This window comes from Cetorhinus maximus, chromosome 19 (genome assembly GCF_964194155.1).
Source record: "Cetorhinus maximus chromosome 19, sCetMax3.hap1.1, whole genome shotgun sequence".
NCBI lineage: Eukaryota > Metazoa > Chordata > Chondrichthyes > Lamniformes > Cetorhinidae > Cetorhinus > Cetorhinus maximus.
In genome coordinates, this window is record NC_135897.1 from 75,156,439 (window position 1) to 75,179,754 (window position 23,316).

Sequence of the window (23,316 nt, forward strand, 5' to 3'; positions counted from 1 at the left end):
CTGAGCAACTAAAAGCTCCACAATGCTTAAACTCAAATAACCTCTCTTAATTTGGACTTCATATTTTTGTGAAAATACAGCCTACTACAAGTAAATCCATCAGTCATTCAGCACAAAATCTTTACTGACACTGGGAACTCAAATTTACAGAAGATAAAATTCCAAAGACCTGACTCCATGCAATTGCTGCATTCCAAAATCTGACTGTAGAAACTTTCAAGTTGCTCCCACTGAACATTATGCTGTACCAATTTTTAATGTTGTAATGACATAGCTTATGAAAAAAACAAAGAACAATATTTGGAATTTAAAACAGATGTAAAATTTTAATCATTCTCTCTCTGATATTTCCAACTTCACAAAATAAGCAGGATGTGGTTAGTGGTATGCTCCATGGATCTATGCTGGCATTTGTTTTGTTTTCCATTTATATAAGGGCAAATGATAAGCTCAAGAAGCATGCCATTAATGTGTGCTGATGGCACCAAGTTAGGAAATTGCATACTGCAAGGAAGGACTGAGGAACTGGAAGAATCCATAGGCAGATCAGTGGAGTGGACAAATCAGTGACGGAGAATGCAGAGAAAGGTGAAACAGTACATTTTGCGAAAAAATGAATAGGCATATATTTTAAACAATAGGATTATTAAGAGTGCATACACAATCAATGATGTAGATTTTTTTAAAAAAGGTAAAAGTGCAGATAAATTGCACAATTAACGGCACAGACATGATGGGCCGAATGGTCTCCTGTGCTGTAAGTGTCTATGAGGTGTCAAATTTAGGCATGATAAACTTTAGGGTTGGGCTAAAGTTGAAGTATTACTTCGCGTTCTGGGCGTTGTATTATGGGAAAGTTAGAAAGATTCACTACAATTATACCAGGAATAAGAAATTGTAGTTATAAAAGTCTTTTTTTTTCACAAACCATTGACACAAAAGATGGATGGGGTAACTAATAAATGTTTTCAAAATGGTGGAGGATTTTTGCTGGGATAAATAGTGAAAGCTTGCTTCCACTGATTGATTAATCAGTACAGAGAACATAGTTTTAGGATAATACTACAAGCCCAATGATGGAATTTAGAATTTTTTTTACTGTAGAGAGAATTCTTATAACATGAAGAAACTTGCCATAAATGGGCACAGAGTCAGACACTCAATTGGATAAATATTTGTAAAAAGGTTTAATATGGAAAAAGGGAATTGAACAAGGGTGAGTGTAGATTGTTTTAGTTAAGGCATCTGCACGAATACAACTTACCAAATGCCTTTTTTTTTCTGCACTGTAATCCCTATGAATCTACATTTGCTGCATTTCCTCCAACCGCGGTTCCAAAAAAGCATTCACACTTAAGAAAAACAAACTACCTCCTAGTTTTGACCATTATTTCATCAGTCATTTTCGTTCGCGCAGTAGCTTTTAGCTTTTTGTTTTTATTTTTATATTCGTTCGCCCCGATGCTGTCGTAACCTCACACAAGCAGCGAGGAAATGACATTTTCTGAAAATTGGGCTCTAACAGATGCCGTTTGGTTAGAAGCCACCACAGCTGGGCTGCTGTGCACCTCCCGGGTCACCAGAAGCAACGCAGATAGGAAGTGTGGAATTCAATGGAGAATTGGGAACTCTGTCTAAGATAACAATGAAATAAAGAGGGTGTAACTCAGGATCTTTGATATAAGCAACCGTATATTGATAAGCGATACGTAATGGCTTTTACGGAATTTGTTGATCTGACATATGAGTTTTCCCTTGTTGTCTGGAGAGCTGTTATGTTTCGCAGATAAGCACGTGTATTTAACTTGGCTTGTCTCTTGAAGGGCACTGCGTCAACTGTGGGGAACTAATCTCAACAAGGTAAACTCCTCAAAGCAATTGTGGCTATTTGTAAGTTTCTGGTGCCGGATCAAAAGAATCCGGCAGATAACGGTTGCCTGTAACATTTTGATCCTTTAACTATATGGCCTGTGGCAGATCTGGAAAAATAAAGATTTGCATTTATATAGCGCCGTTCATAACCACCAGACCTAGCGAAGCACTTTACAGCCAATGACCTACTTTTTTGACGTGTAGTCAGTGTTGTAATTTAGGAAACACAGCAAGCTCCCACAAACAGCTGTGTGATAATTACCAGCTAATCTGTTGTTATGATGTAGAATGAGGGATAAATATTGGCCAGGAGACCAGGGATAGCTTCCCTGATCTTCTTCAAAGTAGATCTTTTACATCCACCTGAGAAGGCAGACAGAGCCTTGGTTTAATGCATCACTTTGTTGTCTGACTTCTTTGATAATAAACGGGAAGTTATTGAGAGGGGTTGAGGAAGTGAGAGACCTTGGAGTGAATGTCCACAGGTCCTTGAAGGTGGCAACACAGGTGCACAAGGTGGTCAAGAAAGCATATGGAATGCTTTCCTTTATTGGGCGAGGTACTGAATACAAAAGAAGGGATATAATGATGGAACTGTATAAAACACTGCTTAGGCCACAGCTGGAGTTTTGTGTACAGTTCTGGTCACCACATTACAGGAAGGACATAATTGTTCTGGAGAGAGTGCAGAGGAGATTTACAAGAATGTTGCCAGGGCTTAAAAATTGCAGCTATGAGGAGAGATTGGATAGGCTAGGGTTGTTTTCCTTAGATCAGAGGTGACTAAGGGGTAACTTAAAATTAAGTTATACAAAATTATGGGGGGCCTAAATAGGGTAGACAGGAAAGACTTGTTTCCACTAGGGGTCAATTACCAGGGGGCATAGGTTGAAGGTGATTGGTTGAAGGATTAGAGGGGGCATGAGGAAAATCTTTTTCACCCAGAGGGTGGTGGGCGTCTGGAATTCACGGCCTAAGTTGGTGGTTGAGTCTGAAACGCTCAACTCATTTAAAAGGTATCTGGATCTGCATCTGAAGCGCTGTAACCTGCAAGGCTATAGACCAGGAAAGTGGCAATAAAATGAGTGGCTAGTTTCTTCTCTTTTTGGCCGGTGCAGACATGATGGGCTGAATGGCGTCTTTCTGCACCGTAACTGTTCTATGGTTTTGATTGGCTGAAGCTTCGTAGCTTGTGTGGATCCTGAAGGGAAGCTGTCAGTTTAACTAGTAATACAATCTGAACTGGTAAATGCAAGTCACTTTGGCAAGCTAGATCTGGGCATCATTAATTCCAAGGCATAAAACTTTTAATAAACCCAGATGGGTCCCTGACAAGGAGCTTGTAGAATCATAGAGATTTACAGTACCAAAGAAGGCCATTTTGCCAGTCAAAAGAGCTGTCAAGCCTATTCCCACGTTTCAGCTCTTGGTCCGTAACCCTGCAGGTTACAGCACTTCAAGTGCATATCCCAATTGCTTTTCAACGCAGTGAGGGTTTCAGGCTCTACCACTCTGGTGAGTTCCAGATCCCCACTACCCTCTGGCTGAAAAACATTCTTCTCAACTCTCTTCTAATACTCGATCTTAAATATATGCTGCTTGCTTATTGACAAAGGGAAATGTGTCTACAAAGTTAGCTTGCAGAAGCTGGGGTTATTGTCCTTGGAGGTTTGGTAGAGGAGTTCTAGATGATGACAGGTTTAGATAAGGTAGACAAAGGAAAGCTATACACATTGGCTGATGGTACAGATTTAAGGTTTTCAGCTAGAAATGTTGGAAGGATGTGAGGAAGAACTTTTTTATGTAGCAAGTGGTAATGCCCTGGAACTCATTGCCTAAGAAGGTGATAGAGACAGAGACAATGGAAGATTTTAAAAGGAAATTGGGGAAATTTGAGGTAAATAAACTCGCAGAGCTAATGGATAGAGCAAGGGAATGGGACTAATCGATTTCTCTACAGAGAGCAAGCAAAAACTCGATGGGCTGAATAGCCATCTTCTGTTCTGTAATGATTCCATAATTTCTGGAAAAAAAGACATGTCTGAGGTTTTCATCTAGCACTCATCAGGACAGTTCAGAAGAATACAAATATAAGGGGAAAGCAACAACTTATACTGTATGTGAAGAGAGTGCTGATTGGTTGGCAAGTGGTTAACTGCCAAGCATTGTTTGAAATTTAAACCAGGTAGATTGACCCTGATTGCCCTGAGGAATAAGTCAGCGAATGGCTATCACTTATTTTGTTTAGCTGAAACAGGTGCAATGTGTATATATGTTTTTTCTGTCTGCAAAGAACAGGGCCCTGTGTATTAATATATGTATATATGCATATATATGTATGTATATTAATATATCTGTATGTATTATATATGTGTATTAATATGTATATATTAATATGCTTTATCCATGCTATCTTACCCCCTACATCATGAGCTTTTTATTTTCTGGAATAACTTTTGATGTGGTGCCTTATTAAATGCCTTCTGGAAATCCAAGTACGGTATGTTTAGAGGCTCCCTTTTAACCAAGGTGCAAGTTACTCCCTCAAAGAACTCCAATAAATTGGTTAAACCCTTATACAAACCCATGCTGACTCTTCCCAATTACCTTGAGATTTCTAACTGCCTTCGTGATCAATTCTAACACCTTCCCCACAACAAACATCAAGCTAACTGGCCTATAATTTCTTGTTTTCTCCCTCCCTCCCTTCTTGAATAGAGGGGTTATATTTGTTACTTTCCAGTCTGATGGAACTTTTCCAGAATCTAGCAAATTTTGGAAAAGTAACACCAGCGCATCTACTACCTCGTTAACCACCTCTTTTAAGACCATAGGATGAAGTCCATCAGGACCCAGAAACTTGTCAGCCTGCAGCTCCAACAGTTTGCTCAGTAAGGCTTCCCTAGTGATTGTACTTTCACCAAGTTCCCCTCCCTCTTCCAGCTCTTGATTTATGGCTATTACTGGAATATTTTTGTACCCTCTGTAGTGAAGACAGAAGCTAAATATTTGTTCATTTCATCCACCATTTCCTTATTATCTACTATTAACTTCCCATTCTCACTCTGTAGAGGACCAACACTCACTTTACTTACACTTTTCCTTTTTAAATACCCGAAGAAGCTCTTGCTGTCCATTTTTACATTTCTAGCTAGCTTCCTCTCATGCTTTAATTTTTTTCTACTGATTAACCCTTTATTCATTCTCTGCCGTTCTTTATATTCTGACCAATCATCTGTCCGGCCACTCATCTTCACACAGTTATATGCTTTTTCCTTAAATTTGATGCTTCCTTAAGTTCTTTAGTTAACCGTGGATGGTGGGTCCTCCACTTAGAATATCTCTTTATAGTAGGAATATACTTATTCTGAATATTCTGAAATTTCCCCTTAAATATCTGCCACTGTATCTTTATTGATCTATCTCCTAGCCTAGTATCCCAGTTCACTTCAGCTCGCTCAGCTCTCAAGCCCACAGTTGCACTTATTTAAATCTAAAATATTACTCTTAGAACTACTCTTCTCTCTCTCAAGTTGGATGTAAAATTCAATTATATTGTGGTCACTGCTACCTAGGGTGCCTTTACTCTGAGGTCATTAATTAATCCTGTCACATTACACAATACCAAGTCTAATATAACCTGCTCTCTGGTTGGTTCCAGAACATGCTGTTCTAAGAAACTGTCTGGAAAACATTCTATGAACTCTTCATCCAGGCAACTACTTGCCAATCTGATATTTCCTGTTTACATATAGATTAAAATCACCCATGATTAGTGCCATCCCTTTGTCACAAGCACCCAATATTTCTTCTTGTATACTTTGTCCTACTTGGGTGGTTACTGTTAGGGGGGCCTGTAGACCACTCCCACTAGTGACTTCTTTCCCCTACTATTCCTCATCTCCACCCAAACTGATTCTACATCCTGATCCCCTGAACCAAGGTCATCTTTAACTATTGCACCAATGCCATCTTTGATTAGCAGTGCTACCCCTCCACCTTTACCTAGCTTCCTATTCTTCTTGAATGTTGTATACCACTCAATATTCAGAACCCAATCCTTGTCATCCTACAGCCACATCTCCATAATGTCTATCAGATCATTTTTATTTACTTCAATATGGACTATCAATACATTTATTTTGTTATGAATGCTACGCGCATTCAATTGCAGAGCCTTTAGTTTTGCCTTTTTGTTACCTTTGTAACATTTAGTCTCAACTGTTGGTGCATTTTTAGGTTTTTCTCTCTTTCCCGTCCTGCCATTCTCTGACTCTTATTTCCCATACATTTTGCTTTCCTGCTTTGACTCAACTGTGATTTGCAGCATCTACCCAAGCTTGATCCCTCACCCCCACCTTGTTTAGTTTAAAGCCCTCGCTACACTTCTAATTATGCGACTTGCTAGAACACTGGTCCCAGCACGGTTCAAGTGTAGATCATCCCCACTTTCCCCAGTACTGATGCCAGTGCCCCACAAACTGGACGCCACTTCTCCCACACCAGTCTTTGAGACACGCATTCATCTCTCTAATCTGATTTGCCCTATGCCAAATTGCATGTGATTCAGGTAATAATCCAGAGATTATGGCCTTTGAGGTTCCACTTCTTAATTTGATGCCATGCTCCTCATACTAACAATGCAGAACCTTATGCCTTGTAGATGGTGGACATGCTTTGGGGGTGGTCAGAAAGTCAGTTACTCTCCACGGGATTCTGAGCCTCTGACCTGCTCCTGTAGCCACAGTATTTATATGACTGGCCCAGTTCCATTTCTGGCCAATTGTAACTCCCAGGATGTTGCTAGTGGGGGATTCAGTGATGGCAATGCCATTGAATGTCAACGGGCGATGGTTGAGTTCTCTCTTGTTGGAGATGTCATTGCCTGACATTTGTGTGGTGCGAATATTACTTGCCACTTATCAGCCCAAGCCTGAATGTTGTCCATGTCTTGCTGCATCTGGACACAGTGTCCCCCAGAGAGCTATTCTTGACTCCATTCTATTTCTCATCTATTTTTTAAAAAAATTCAGTCATGGGATGTGGGCTTTGCTGGCTGGGCCAGCATTTATTTCCCATCCCTAGTTGCCCTTGAGAAGGTCATGGTGAGCTGCCTTCTTGAACCGCTGCAGTCTATGTGGTGTACGTAGACCCACAGAGCTGTTAGGAAGGGAGTTCCAGAATTTTAACCCAGTAAAAGTGAAGGAATGGCGATATATTTCCAAGGCAGGCTCGTGAATGACTTGGAGGGGAACTTCCAAGTGGTGGTGTTCTCATCTATCTGCTGCCCTTGTTCTTCTAGAAGGTAATGGTCATGGGTTTGGAAGGTGCTATCTAAGGAGCCTTGGTGAATTCCTGCAGTGCATCTTGGAGATGGTATGCAATGTTGCTGCTGTGCATCGGTGGTGGAGGGAGTGAATGTTTGTGGATGTGGTGTCAATCAAGTGGGCTGCTTTGTCTTGGATGGTGTCAAGCTTCTTGAGTGTTGTGGGAGCTGCACTCAGCTAGGCAAGTGGAGAGTATTCCATCACACTCCTGACTTGTGCCTTGTAGATGGTGGACAGGCTTTGGGGAGTTAGGAGGTACGTTACTCATCACAGGATTCAGAGTCTCTGATCTGCTTTTGTAGCCACAGTATTTATATGGCTAGTCCAGTTCAGTTTCTGGTCAAGGGTAATCCGTGGGATGTTGATAGTGGAGGATTCAGTGATGGTAATGCCATTGAATGTCAAGGGGAAATGGTTAGCTTCTCTCTTGTTGGAGATGGTCATTGCCTGGCACTTGTATGGCATGAATTTAGTTGCCACTTGTCAGCCCAAGCCTGGATATTGTCCAGGTCTTGCTGCATTTGGACATGGACTACTTCAGTATCTGAGGAGTGGCCAAAGGGGCTGAACATTGTGCAATCATCAGCGAACATCCCCACTTCTGACCTTACGATGGAAGGAAGGTCATTGATGAAGCAGCTGAAGATGGTTGGGCCTAGGACATTGCCCTGAGGAATTCCTGCAGTGATGTCCTGGAGCTGAGATAATTGGCCTCCAACAACCACAACCATCTTCCTTTGTGCTAGGTATGACTCCAACCAGTGGAGAGTTTTCCCCCTGGTTCCCATTGACTCCAGTTTTGCTAGGGCTCCTTGATACCACACTTGGTCAAATGCTGCCTTGATGTCAAGGGTAGTCACTCTCACCTCACCACTGGAGTTCAGCTCTTTTGTCCATATTTGAACCAAGGCTATAATGATGTTGGGAACTGAGCATCAGTGAGCAGGTTTTTTCTAAGCAAGTGTCACTTGATAGCACTGTTGATGGCCCCTTCAATTACTTACTTGTGCTCCTCCTTGGCAGCATCAGTTTCCATATGTATGGCTGATAATATCCAGTTCTACCTCCACCCCCACCCCCACTACAGCTGTCAATGTTAAGTAGATGCAAACCAAATGGCAAAACATGAAACAAGACACAGTAGGCAGTAGGTTTATTCAGGCAGTAGGATGCAGCATTACAGATTTCTGCCTCTTAGCAACTAACCCATTGGCCCAGTAGATTCTCTTTACAGCTCTTTTAAAGCCAACCAAATAAACTAAATTAACAAAATGAAGGATAAAATAAAAAAACGCAGCCCCAAAGACAAATTTTAAAGGAAACTTACAAACATCAAATCAAAATGTGGTTAAGAGGGTTAATAAAGCACCCCAGCACCCCCTGTGCCCACCAGGCATGGAAGGCCTTGACGGTGCCGGCAGAGACCGCATGCTCCCTCTCCAGGGACACCCGGCTGCGAACGTAGCCGCAGAAGAGGGCCTAACAGTCGGGTGGGACAACCCCCTCGATCGCCCGCTGCCTGGACTTGTTAATGGCTAACTTGGCCAAGCCCAGGAGCAGGTTCACGAGGAGGTCCTCCTCCTTCCTGGCCCCCCTCCGCACCGGGTGTCCATAGATCAGGAGCGTGGGACTGAAGTGCAAACAAAACAGTAATAAACAGTTTTTTAAATAACTGAAAAGGGAGTGCAGCCTACAACACCCTATATAAACGTGGCCCACAGACTCCACAAGATAGATTCTTTATATGTGCTCTCAGTTCTTAGTCAAACAACGGCCATCACCTGTGTATCTTTAGCGACATAATCAACCAACCATTAACAATTGACCCCACCCCCCAAGGTATCTCTAAATTATCAGACTGTTTGTTCAACATCCAATGCTGGATTGACAGAAATTACTTGAACTAAGTATTGGTAAAATTGAAGGCATTTTATTTGGTCCCTATTACAAACTCCATGCCCTAGCCACTGACTCCACCCTTCCCCCAGCAACTGTTTGAGGCTAAATCAGACTGTTTGCAATGTTGGTGTCAGGTTTGACCACGAGATGATCTTTTGACAACATATCTGCACCATCACTAAGATTGCTTACTTCCGCTTCTGTAAATTCCCTCTCCTCCCCACCTCAGCTCATCTGCTGTTGAACCTTGAGTCCATCAGCCTATATTGGCTCCCGGTTAGGCAATGTCTCAATTTTAAAATTCTCATTCTCATTTTCAAATTCCTCCTGGGCCTCACCCCTCCCTATCTCTGTAATTCCTCCAGCCCCACAACCCTCTTCTAATCCTGGCCTCTTGAGTATCCTGGATTTTAATTGCTCCCTTTCAGTTACCTCAGCTCTAAACTCGGCAGTTCACCCCCTAAACCCACATCCCACCACCACCCCATCTCTCTTTTAAAGTATTATCTCTTGGGTCAAACATTTGACAATCTGCCCCAGTTTTCTCCTTATGTGACTTGGTGTCAAGATTTACTTGAGAACGCTCTCGTGAAACGCCTTGGAACTTTTACTTCCGTTAAAGGCATTGTATAATTGTATATAGTTGTTGTTATATCACACGTTGCCTGGGTACTTGTGAAACTTGGTGGGGCGGTGGTGGTGAATGCAAGTCGAGAGCCAACGCTCTGAGGCGCCGTGGTTCTGGGCGGCGAGTGATTCCCAACTCTCATGCGGCCAGGAAAGCCGGTCTGTCCGAGTGGAGCTCAGGACCTGGAGTATGTGGAGAGCTGAGGGGATTCTTCGCCCCATGTGAAGCCGCGATCTAATCCAACATTTTACACAAGAGTTCGAGAATAACCTTCTTTGCTCATTCCAGTTTGTCTGCGCCTCAAGAGCGTTAACTCTGTATCATTTAATTTAAGAGTGGGGGAATAAAAAGATGCAACAGTCTCCAGAACAAAATCAATCCCACGTTCGTTTTGAACTATTCGGTGAGTTCATGATTTTGTAAATACTAAATTAGTAGAAGTTTAATTCTCTGCTAATTGTGAAATGTAAGATCTTTTTCTCAAAAGCACTATCTGTTCCTTGGTCATTCAATAATGTGAACCTTAATCGAAGGGAATGGGAAGTGATTGGTTCTGTATAAAGCAAAACAATACATTAAATAACCGTGGTAAACACGTAACTATCCATTCGTGAATGTAATCGCGCCTTATCTGTGCGAGTGCAGTAATGAGGACGTGTCCGGTTTTACAGTCGGAGTTCTTGCTGCATTTGATCCAAAATTAAGTCAATTTAGTAATCAAAGGCTAAGATCATTAAAACTAAGCTCATATTCTTTTGTCAGAAAACAAACCCTAGGTAATTCTCGTTTTTCACGGAGCATTTTATGCATGTTTACATTTTAACCCACTTGCATTTGCCTTTTCATTGTAATTGAATTAGCATTCGATGTAATTTTACTTACATATTTAAAATCAACTGTATTCGTTTGGAAGGACAGCATTTAGCGAGAGGAGTCATCCACATTAATCTTGGCTGAGCGTATACATTTGCAATGTCGATACGAATTTTTTTGCACAAAAAATTGCTGATCCCATTAGTTTGTCTTTCACCGTTAGAAGTTTTAACGCTGGAATATTCCGACACTGTGCCAGGGTCAATTATGTTTTTTTTTTAACTGAGAGCGCATTCCGAACTGATTCTCCAAAAGAGTGTTACAAAGGGCATGTTTTGGAGAAAGCGAAGAGCGAAATTTGCAAATGATTTTAAATCGTAAAACGCGTGGCTTACATTTCATGTATCAAATATTTCGAAGTTATTAACTTACACACCGCCAGTTTAAAATGCTTAAATGTCGAAAAGGAAAGATAACCCTCTCCTTCACAAACAGTCGCCGAATGTATGGATTTTTTAAAAAAAAATTGAAGAAGTTGGAAATCTAAAATATAATGGAAAATGCCGGAAATATACGGCAGATATGAGTGAAAAATGCAAGTTAATCTGATGTCGGTCTTTCGTGAGGGTAATTGGCACCAGGGTTTGTTTGTGCTCAATTTTAACCAATCGATTTGCTCTGTGTAATCCCAGCATTTATACTTTTTATATAAGCTCTTCATTGAGCTGAATTTCAATGAAGCCTTACATTTGATGACTGTTAGCCCAGGCCTAGCCATTTGACCATCTCTCTCCTGCATTCCACTGAAGTTGGGTTTTTTTTTCTAAAAGGTACTTCAATTAGTTAAAGCAATAGGTCCTCGACCTGAAGCCTGAAACATAACTCTGTTACTCTCGCTACTGATGTTTCTATATTAACCGTATTGTAGAAACAATGCAATGAATCCAATTTTATCAACATTATTAATATAGATCTGAAAATACCTCTGTGACTAAATATAAAGGATGCTGATTCAAAAGCATAGAGCAAGGTAATTGAAATTAATAAGTGCTTAAAATTTCAGCAATGCAGGGATCTATTTCCCAAATTTAAAATGTTGCAGGAATCTTAAAATGTAGAATAGATATCTTTATCTCTTTCTAGTGCCACATGAGGCAGATGAAGCACATGCTTATGAGTGTTTCCATGGCTGGTTTTTCCTGGAATAGGTCACCAGCAGTTCTAGCTTGAGGGGCACCACTCCACATCAAGCATGCCTGACTAGGAGGCTCTCCCACTCTTACCGTCTGCCATTGGCATATTGGGAGGATTTACAGGCTGCTAAGCAACCTGCCTGACCACCTCAGGAATGCATCATCAGTGGCCATTAAGTTCCTGGAGTGGGATTCAAACCCAGAGTTTATGGCTCAGAGGTAAAGACATTACCCATTGTGCTACAGCACCACCCAGATTATTTATAGTTTCTGTATAAACCAAATCACCTACTGAAATATAACAACAATATTAAAATGCATTTTCTAAGATTATTTGTGTGGGCAATAGACTTAGGCAATGCCCATTTAGGAGGGGCAGAATACCCATGACGTTTTTGGCACAATATCCATGTGTGATCAGGGCAATAAACTTTTTGTTCAGGAAAATGGAGCATTTATGCCAGTTTTCCATTGCAAAATCTCAGTTTCTCCAGATTCTGTTGTGTTTTTTACCAAAATTTCCTTGCATTTGTATGCTGATAAAGCCCAGGATCCTGTATGCTTTTTTAACCACTTTCTCAGCTAGCCCTGTCACCTTCAACGATATATGTGGGCACATTCACAGGTTTTTCTGTTCTTGCACCCCATTTAAAATTGCACCATTTGGTTTATATTGCCTTTCCCCCTTCTTCTTACCAAAATAAATCACTTCATGTTTCTGTGTTGGATGCCATTTGCTGTGTGACTGCCAATTTCATCCTGACATCTGTTATCATCCTTCTCACGGGTTACAACATTTGAGTTTCATATCATCTTCAAACTTTGAAATTATTTCCTGTGTACTGAAGTCCAGACCATTAACACATACCAAAAAGAGCAGTGGTCCTAATATCGCCCCCAAGGAGACACCATTGTATATCTCCTTCCAGTCTAAACAAGTGTTCACCATTACTCTCTTTTCTGTCCCTCAGCCACTTTCATATCCACACAACCATGTCCCATTGCTCCTCTGGACTTCAGTTTAGTTAATTAGTGTTAGCTATAGTTGTGGCGTGCTGTGCTCTGCACAACATTGTCATACAAAAAGAACTGGATTTTAACATTGCTGGTGAGATGGACTCAAGTTTTGTTGGAATCAACTCTGCACAGAGGATAACCATGTCCAGCTCCAACCACCAATATTCCACTGGGTCGTGGACCCATGTCCCCAGTGATCTGGGCTGGACAAATGAGCATAGGCCTCCCTTCAATATTGTGACCCTTTCCGGACCAGCTTGTAAAACTTGTGAAGACCAGTGGGAACTTGCACAGCACAAGCTCAGACTAGTTCTTTCAGGATACAGCAGCCCAACCAGAGACTGAAGGTTGTTGAAGAAACCTCTTTATACTTGCCCCCCTGTGGAGCCAGGAGGACAGGAGTGCTTTTCCAGCCCCCATGTTAATTCTGCAGTCCAATCTGCTGGCCTGTACTAGCCCCAATTATGTTCACCGTACCCCCCACCCCACCCACACTCCCACCCCATTAACCCTTACACCTGGCTCCTCCAGGATTTAGGTTGGGATCACTGCTGATAAAGCGATCGGTCGAAATTTGTCCCACAGAATGAGCTGCCTCTGGACACATGACAAACATTGGCAGCTGATGCCAATTACGACAACGAAAGCCAATTTCTGTTGAGTTTGGTTGCATGCTAGAAACACAACATCAATTATGTACTTGCAAAAAGGATGTGGTGAGTTTCACTCCATTGTACCCTTACTGTTTTTAAGTAACTCTTAGTGCTTTACTGAACTATGCTTATTCTATTTACAAGTTCACCTGTAAATAAATCTATTAGTTCCAGCCTGCACCCTGCATTGGGCTAACAGCTGGAATTTACACCCGTTCAAAACAGTCACAGGAAGTATAATGGGCATCCCATATGATCTTCATGGAGTACTGCAACATAGTTATGTTACAGGATTAATTATCCAAAGGCCCGGTCTAGTGATCTAGAGGTATGTGCTCAAATCCCACCATTGCAGCTGGGGAATTTGAATTCAGTTAATTAAATAAATATGGAGTAAAATGTTAGAACCAGTAATGGTGACCGTGGGTACTGGATTGTCATGAAAACCCACCTGTTTCATTTAATGTCCTTTAGGGAAAGACATCTACCATCCTTACCTAATTTTGTCTATATCTGACTAGTTCCAGAGCCACACCTTTTAATTTCCCTCTGAAATAGCTGAGCAAGCCATTCAGTTCTTTTCATGAAGATGGTTGAAATTGAAACTATGTTTTATGTCATTTTAAATTAAAAGGTCTTACATTAGTAGAATCAGTAATGTATGCAAAATAGCAAAATGTCTCACAACCCTATTAAATAAATATGTTCTAATTTGTCAGCTTTCAACAGTGAGCAGCCACTGACAAGTTTACTGACAAAGTTTACTTCCTAAATATTTTTTATATTTGTTCATGGGTTGTGGGTGTCACTGGCTAGACCAGCCCAGGTGGCGTTGAGCTGCCTCCTTGAACTGCTGCCAGTCTGTGTGTTGTAGGAACATCCACAGTGCTGTTAGGGAGGGAGTTCCAGGATTTTGACCCAGCAACAGTGAAGGAATGGCGATATAGTTCCAAGTCAGGATGGCGAGTGATTTGTATGGGAAGTTGCAGGTGGTGCCCTTGTCCTTCCAGGTGGTAGAGGTTGTAGGATTGGAAGGTGCTGTCAAAGGAGCCTTGGTGAGTCTTGTAGATGGTACACACCACTGCCACTTTGTGTCAGTGGTGGAGGGAATGAATGTTGAAGTGATGGATGGGGTGCCAATCAGTGGGATGCTTTGTAATAGGAAAATACAAACGTACGAAATGGGAGCAGAAGTAGGCCATATGGCCCCTCGAGCCTGCTCTGCCATTCGTTAAGATCAAGGCTGATCTGTTTGTTTTTCAAGTTCCACATTTCCATCTACCCCTGATAACCTTTGATTCCCTTGCCTAACAAGAACCTGTCTACCTCTGTCTTAAAAATATTCAATGACCCCACTTCCACCGCCTTCTGAGGAAGGGAGCTCCAAAGTTGTGCAACCCTCGGAAAAAATTTCTCCTCATCTCTCTCCTATAAGGACGACCTGTAATTTTAAAACAGTGCCGCCTAGTTCTGGACTCCCCCACAAGAGTAAACATCATTTCCACGTCCGCCTTGTCAAGATTATTCAGGATCTTTTATTCTTCAATCAAGTTACCCCTCACTCTTCTAAACTCCAGTGGAAACAAACTTGGATGGTGTCAAGCTTCTTGAGTGTTGTTGGAGCTGCACTCATCCAGGCATGTGGAGAGTATTCTATCACACTCCTGACTTGTTCCTTGTTGATGGTGAACATGCTTTGGGGAGTCAGGAGGTGAGTTACTCACCACAGGATTCCCAGCCTCTGACCTGCTCTAGTAGCCACAGAGCCACAGTTCTGTTTCTGGTCAATGGTAACCACCCCCAACCCCCCCCCCCCCCCGCCCCAGGATGTTGATAGTGGGGGATTCAGCGTTAGTAATGCCATTGAATGTCAAGGGGGAGATGGTTAGATTATCTCTCGTTGGAGGTGGTCTTTGTGTGGCACTTCTGTAGCATGAATGATACTTGCCACTTATCAGCCCAAGCCAGAATATTGTCCAGGTCTTGCTGCATTTGGACATGGACGGCTTCAGTATCTGAGGAGTAGCGAATGGTTCTGAACATTGTGCAATCATCTGCAAACATCCCCACTTCTGACCTTATGATAGGGGAAAGGTCATTGATGAAACAGCTGTTTGGGCCTAGGACACTACCCTGAGGATCTCTGGCAAAAATGTCCTCGGGCTGAGAAGATTGATCTTCAACAACCATAACCATCTTCCTTTTTGCCAGGTATGGCTCCAACCAGCGGAGAGTTTTTCCCCTGGAGCCGCTGCCTCCAGTGAGTTGTTGTCCACCACCAATCACAACGGGATGTGGCAGGACTGCTGAGCTTAGATCTGATCCATTGATTGTGGGATTGCTTAGCTCTGTCCATTGCATGCTGTTTGACATGCAAGTAGTCCTGTTGTAGCTTCCAGGTTGACACCTCATGTTTAGGTATGCCTGGTGCTGCTGCTGGCATGCCCTTCTGTCTCTTCATTGAATCAGGATTGATCCCCCGGCTTGATGGTAATGGTAGAGTGGGGGATATTCCAGGCCATGAGTTTACAGATTGTAGTTGTATATAATTCTGCTGCGGCTGATGGCCCACAGGGCCCTTGTTACATCTGTTCAAAACCTACCTCATTTAGCATGGTGGTAGTCCCATGCAACACAATGGAAAATGTCCTCAGTGTGAAGATGGGACTTTGTTTCTACAAGGACTCTGCGGTGGCCACTTCTACCAATACTGTCATGGACAGATGCATCTGCGACAGGTAGATTGCTGAGAATGGGGTCAAGCTGGTTTTTCCCTCTTGTTGGTTCCCTCACCACCTGCTGAAGACTCAGTCTGTGTCCTTTAGGACTCGGCCAGCTTGGTCAGTAGTAGTGCTACCGAGGCACTCTTGATATTGGACATTGAAGGCCCCCCCCTCCCCCCAGAGTACGTTCTGTGCCTTTGCATCTGTCAGTGCTTCCTCCAAGTGGTGTTCAACATGGAGAAGCACTGATTTATCAGCTGAGGAGGGATGGTAAGTGGTAACCAGCAGGACATTTCCTTACCTATGTCTGACCTGATGCCATGAGACTTCATGGAGTCCAGAGTTGACATTGCCCAAGGGAACTCCCTCCCGACTGTATACCACTGTGCTGCTACCTCTAGTGGGCCTGCCCTGCCAGTGGGACAGGACATACCCAGGGATAGTAATGGTGGTGTCTGAGACATTATCTGTAAGGTATAGTTCCATGAGTATGACTGTCAGGCTGTTGCTTGACTAGTCTATGGGATAGATCTCCCAATTTTGGCACAAAGAGGACTCTGTAGGGTCGACAGGAGTGGGTGCGCCATTGTCGTTTCCAGTGCTTAGGTCGATGCCGGGTGATCTGTCCGGTTTCATTCCTTTTAGACTTCATAGCAGTTTGATACAATTGAGTGGCTTGCTAGGGCATTTAAGAGTCAACCACATTGCTGTGGATCTGGGGTCACATGTAGGCCAGACCAGATAAGGGTGTCAGATTCCCTTCCCTAAAGTTAGGCATGTAATCTGGCAAGAAACAGAAAATTATCTATTATGCTTAAGATTGGAAAACAACCTGTTTGGCATAAAATCACTGGGATTTTTCTTTTTGCAGAGTTACTGATGAAAAGAAAAAAGAGGGCAGTGTGGCTTTCAGGCATTCTGCTACTTCTCTCACTTTTGATCACTGCTGTTGGTATTTTCACTGAAACAAGAACAGAGAACATCAGCATCATCGGTTATGCATCTGGAATAATCGTAAGTGCAAATAAGAAAACCCTCTGGTAAAGTGCAATATTCTCAATCCCCACATAAATTTCCACAGACATGCACACTCTCTCCAAGGATATAAGTGGTAATACCAAATGCCATTTTATGGATTTATGTTAATCCATTTATTTGTATTGTGTCTCTATTCCTCCCTTAAGTTACTTCTTTACTCCTCAGTTTCAAGTTCTCCTGTCAGTTAGAAAGATCGTGAGGTCATATGAACATACGAATTCGGAGCAGGAGTAGGCCACTCGGCCCCTCGAGCCTGCTCCACCATTCAATAAGATCATGGCCAATCAGAATGTAACCTCAACCCCACATTCCTACCTACCCCTGATAACCTCTCACCCCCTTGTTAATTAAGAATCTATCTAACTCTGCCTTAAAAATATTCAAAGATTCTGCTTCCACCGCCTTTTGAGGAAGAGAGTTCCAAAGACACTCAACCCTCCTGAGAGAGAACATTTCTCCTCATCTCTGTCTTAAATAAGCAACCCCTTATTTTTAAACAGTGACCCCTAGTTCTAGATTCTCTCACAAGAGGAAACATCCTCCCCGCATCCACCTTGTCAAGACCCCTCAGGGTCTTAAAGGTTTCAGTCAAGTCGTCTCTTACTCATCTAAATTCCAGTGGATACAAGCCTAACCTATCCAGCCTTTCCTCATAAGACAATCCGCCCATTCCTGGTATTAGTCTAATAAACCTTCCCTGAACTGCTAATGTATTTACATCTACCCTTTAAATAAGAAGACCAATACTGTACACAATACTCCAGATGTGGTCTCACCAATACCCTGTACAACTGAAGCATAACTTCCCTATTTTTGTAATCAATTCCCCTCGTAAGTAAATGATAACATTCTATCAGCTTTCCTAATTACTTGCTGTAACTGTATACTAACCTTTTGCAATTCATGCCCTATGACCACTCAGATCCCTCTGAATCTCAGAGCTCTGTAATTTCTCATCATTTAAATAATAAGTTTTTTTATTCTCCCTGCCAAATGAATGATTTTGCATTTGCCCACATTATACTCCATTTGCCAGATGTTTGTCCACTCACTTAACCTATCCATGTCACTTTGTAGCCTCCTTACGTCCTCTTCACAATTTACTTTCCTACCTATCTTTGTGTCACCAGTAAATTTAGCAATTATTCCTTTGGTCCCTTCTTCCAATTAATTTTATATAAATTGTAAAAATTGAGGCCCCAGCACTGACCACTGTGGCACACCACTCATCACATCCTACCAAACAGAAAAAGGCCCATTTACATCAACTCTCTGCTTCCTGTTAGCTAGCCAATCTTCTATCCATGCCAATATGTTACCCCCTACACCATGAGCTTTTATTTTCTGCAATAACCTTTGATGTGGCACTTTATCAAATGCCTTCTGGAAATCTAAGTACAGTACATCCACCGGTTCCCCTTTATCCACAGCACATGTGATTCCTTCAAAGAACTTAAATAAATTGGTTAAACATGATTTCCCTTTTACAAAACCATGTTGACTCTGCCTGATTGCCTTGAATTTTTCTAATTGCTCTGCTATAACATCCTTAATAATAGCTTCTAACATTTTCCCTATGACAGATGTTAGGCTAACTGGCCTGTAGTTTCCTGTTCTCTGTCTCTTTTTTTTGACTAAAGGAGTTACATTTGCTATTTTCCAATCTAATGGAATCTTCCCCAAATCTAGAGAATTCTGGAAAATTAAAACCAATGCATCAGCTATCTCACTTCACTGGTGATTGTAATTTTCCCGAATTCCCCCCTCCCTTCCATTTCCTGATTTACAGCTATTTCTGGGATGTTACTTGTGTCCTTTATAGTGCAGACCCAAGCAAAATACCTGTTTAACTAATCCGCCATCTCCCTACTTTCATTTATCAATTCTCCAGATGCACTATAATTGTTAACTCTTTTCTTATTTAACTATTTACAGAAACTCTTACTATCTGCCTTTATATTACTAGCTAGCTTTCTCTCATACTCATATCCTCCTTATTAAACTTTTTGTCATTCTTTGCTGTTCTTTATATTCTTTCCAATCTTCTGCCATGCCATTTGGCTTTGTGTAATTAAATGCTTTTTCTTGAAGTTTTATACTGTCTTTAACTTTTTTAGTTAACCACGGATGGTGGGCCTTCTCCTTGGGAATTTTTCTTTCTCATTGGAATGTATCTATCCTGTGCATTCTGAAATATCCCTTTAAATGTCTGCCACTGAACCTCTATTGACTTATCCCTTAACCTCATTTGCCAGTTCACTTTAGCTAGCTCTGCTTTCATGCCCTCGTAATTGTCCTTATTTAAGTTTAAAATACTAGTCTTGGACGAACTCGTTTCTCCATCAGAATGAATGTAAAATTCAATTATATTATGATCGCTGCTACCTAGGGGTGCCTTCACTATGAGGTTATCAATTAATCCTATCTCACTGCTCAATACCAGGTCTGCTATGGCCTGTTCTTTGGTTGGCTCCGTAGCGTGCTGTTCTAAGAAACTATCCCAAAAAAGAGGCTAATGGAATGCTATCCTATATTACGAGAGGGATTGAACATAAAAGTAGGGATGTTATGCTTCAGCTACACAGGGAATTGGTGAGACCACAACTTGAATACTGTGTGCAGTTTTGGTCTCCTTATTTAAGGAAGGATGTAAATGCATTGGAGGCGTTTCAAAGGAGGTTTACTAGATTGATACCTAGAATGCGTCAGTTTTCTTATGAGGAAAAGTTGGACAGGTTGGGCTCGTTTCCACTGGGGTTTAGAAGAGTGAGAGGTGATTTGATTGGATTATACAAGATCCTGAACGTCCTTGACAAGGTGGATGTGGAAAGGATGTTTCCTCTTCTGGGTGAGTCCAGAACTAGGGGGCAATGTTTTAAAATAAGAGTTTGCCCTTTTAGGACAGAGATGAAGAGAATTTTTTCCTGAGGGTTGTGCGACTTTGGAACTCTCTGCCTCAGAAGGCAGTGGAGGTGGGGTCTTTGAATATTTTTAAGGCAGAGGTAGGTAGGTTCTTGTTAGGCAAGGGAATCAAAGGCTATCAGGGGTAGATGGGAATGTGGAATTCGAAACACATCAGATCAGCCATGATCTTATTGAATGACAGAGCAGGCTCGAAGGTCTACTCCTGTTCCTATTTCTTATGTTCTTTTAAACCTTCTATGAACCCCTCAGCTATTCTAGCTTTGCCCATCTGATTTTTCAGATCTATATTTAGATTAATATCCCCCATGATTATTGCTGTACCTTTCTGGCAAGCTCCCATTATCTCTTCTTTTATACTCTCTCCTACCATGTGGTTACAATTAGGGGGCCTGTACACCACTCCCACAAGTGACTTCTTGCCTTTATCATTTGTCATCTCAACCCAAACCGCTTCTACATCCTGGTTTCCTGAACTTAGGTCATCCCTCTCTAATTTGCTAATACTATTATTAATTAACAGAGCCACCCCTCCACCTTTTTCTAACCTCGTGTCCTTCCTAAATGTCACGTACCCTTCAATATTCAGGTCCCAATCTATGTCATCCTGTAACCATGTCTCTGTAATGTCTATCAGGTCGTACTTATTTATTTATATTTGTGCTCTCAGTTCATATGTTTTGTTTCAAATGCTACAAGCATTTAGATACAGAGCCATTAGTTTTGTCCTTTTATTATTTTTGTATCGTCTAGCCTTACATGCTGATTTACTCTTAGAATTGTACTCTCTGTCCCTTCCCGTCACAGTCTGTTTATCATTTCCCATATTAATACCTGTCTCTCTTGCCTTGTCTCTACTCTTTGGTTTACTACATCTTCCCACATTTGATCTCTTGCCCCCACTATTCAGTTTAAAACCCTCTCTACTTCCCTAGTTATGCAGCTCGCGAGGATACCAGCCCCAGCATGGTTCAGATATAGACTGTCCCAGTGGTACAGATCCCACTTTCCCCAGTATTGGTGCCAGTGCCCCACAAACCAGAACACACTTCTCCTACATCACTCTTTGAGCCAGGCATTCATTTCTCTAATCTTATTTGTCCTATGCCAATTTGCACATGGCTCAGGTAATAATCCAGAAATGATCACCTTTGAGGTTTTGCTTCATAATTTGGTGTCTAGCTCCTCATACTGACTATGCAGAACTTCCTTCCTCATCCTGCCTATGTCATTGGTACCTACATGGACCGCAACTGCTGGATCCTCACCCTCCCACTACATGTTCCTCTCCAGCCTTGAATAAATGTCCTGAACACTGGCACAGCCGTCTGGACCCTCGCTCTTTGCTACAGAGAACAGTGTCAATCCCCCTCACTATACTGTCCCCTACTATCACTACATCCCTTTTTGCTCCCCCCACTTGAATGGCTTCCTGTACCACGGTGTCAAGGTCAATTTGCTCATCCATCCTGCAGCCCCTGTTCTCATCCAAACAAGCTGAGAGAACCTCAAACCTATTGGACAATTGCAGAGGCTTGCAGTCCTGCCCTCTGGGTCCCCTTACCTGTCTCACTCGCAGTCACACCCTCCTGTCCCTGACCACCGACCCAATCAGAACACCCTATCCAAAGCGGTGACTGCCTCCTGGTATAAAGCATCCAGATAGCTTTCCCCCTCCCTGATGTGTCGCAGAGTCTGCAGCTGAGGCTCTAGCTCAATGACTCTGAGCCAAAGTTCCTCAAGCTGCAAGCACTTACTGCAGACGTGTTTAGCCTGGATCACAATGTTATCCAGGAGCTCACACATGCTGCAGCCTTGACACATCACCTGTCCTGCCATCCTTAATGTGTTTTAAATAATTAAGTATATTAATCATTTATTTATGTTGCTTTCTTATATATTTTATTAACTTTACCACCAATTTGTGTACTATTTTATACCTTAGGGATAGAATAGAACTCAACCACTTCCAGATATTCACCAAACAGCTAGTCCCTTCCCTTGTAGTAGAGAAAGAACCAATTTCTATGGGGTGAGAAAGATAGGAAAAGAAAATGAACACGTCTGCCCCTCCCATCATTCTTCCGCTCAACTCCAAGTCTCCATTCAGTTAGCTCAGCTACACTGTTTGCCAGGGCTGCACTAAAGAACCCTGAATTTATAATTTATAGGATATCTCTTCCTCACTGGAAACTCTTTCGAGTTATCAACAGTCACAGATTGCAACTCTTTTCGAGTACAATCACAGTTCTTGGTTTCCGGGAGTGGGACATGAACCCGCAACCCTCTGATTCAAACGCGAGGGTGCTATGAACTGAGCCACAGCTGACACCTCGAACCCTGAATTTATAGTGAACTGAATTGGGTCTACAGTAACCAGATTCAACCAGTTAACTAATTAACTGCTTGGCTCCTACAGCTGAGAGTGAGTTTACCCTGTGTAAACTGCAAGAAATAAATAACTCAGCCTGCTTACACAGTAATTTCCAGTTACTACTAATTACAGATTAGGTTCGATTTTAAGAGCAAAATTTAGAAACCAAATCAACACAAAACACCCCCTCTCGCCAAAATCCAAGTCTTCACTCAGTTCAGCTGCACTCTGTTTGCCCCACATCCATCCAGCCGCAGTGATGATCAGCACAGATACCAAAAATCCAGCAAAAATCAAGCAAGATCTAGCAACTGAAGCATTTTATAAGGCAATGGTTATAAAGTTTATACTCAGCTCTTTCTCACTCTGCTGCATATTGTCTGCACAGAGGCTGCTTGATGGTGACAAATCTATTCGAGGTCATGCTTTAAAGCTCTGTTTCAATTTGAGTACAATGTTCCAGAGTCGTAGCAAGCAGGAGACCCAGATTCTCATGTTTTTAAATAAGGATTTCTGAATTTTTCCCTTTAGATGCCCCTTGTACCTCCTTTTATATCCTTTACTGGGGCGCTGGAACAACCTCTGGCTGGCATCATATGTTTTACTGGAAGACCCAAAACTACTCCACTATCTTCTACAATAACTGAATTGACGTACACTGAGCCTATTTGCATGTTACATATGTTTTAATTAAGGTTAGCCCCATTACAAACATTCATACCATGTACTGTCTGACTCAGTTGGATGATCTCTAAAATTATTTGTAGTATAAGGGGTTAATTCTAACGGAATGATATGCTAATATGGCAGAGTATGCACCATCTCAGGAAGTGATGCAATGTCACACGATCTTCTGA

General features: G+C 42.0%; 1 protein-coding gene across 4 annotated transcripts in view; it reads left to right on the top strand.

Moving 5' to 3' along the window:
• Positions 1–1,635: 1,635 nt before the first annotated feature.
• The window catches only part of LOC144693933 (transmembrane protein 255B), a 124,731-nt gene continuing 103,050 nt past the window's right edge, over positions 1,636–23,316 (top strand). Inside the window, exons 1-3 of one of the 4 annotated variants that reach the window (XM_078564167.1) lie at positions 9,549–10,129; positions 11,748–11,951; positions 16,997–17,139. In XM_078564167.1, the coding sequence (XP_078420293.1) occupies positions 11,888–11,951; positions 16,997–17,139 (207 nt within the window). In that variant the 5' untranslated portion in view covers positions 9,549–10,129; positions 11,748–11,887. Of the gene's footprint in view, positions 1,861–9,548; positions 10,130–11,747; positions 11,952–16,996; positions 17,140–23,316 lie in introns of those variants that run through there. The other 3 variants (XM_078564164.1, XM_078564166.1, XM_078564165.1) reach the window with 3 other exon arrangements.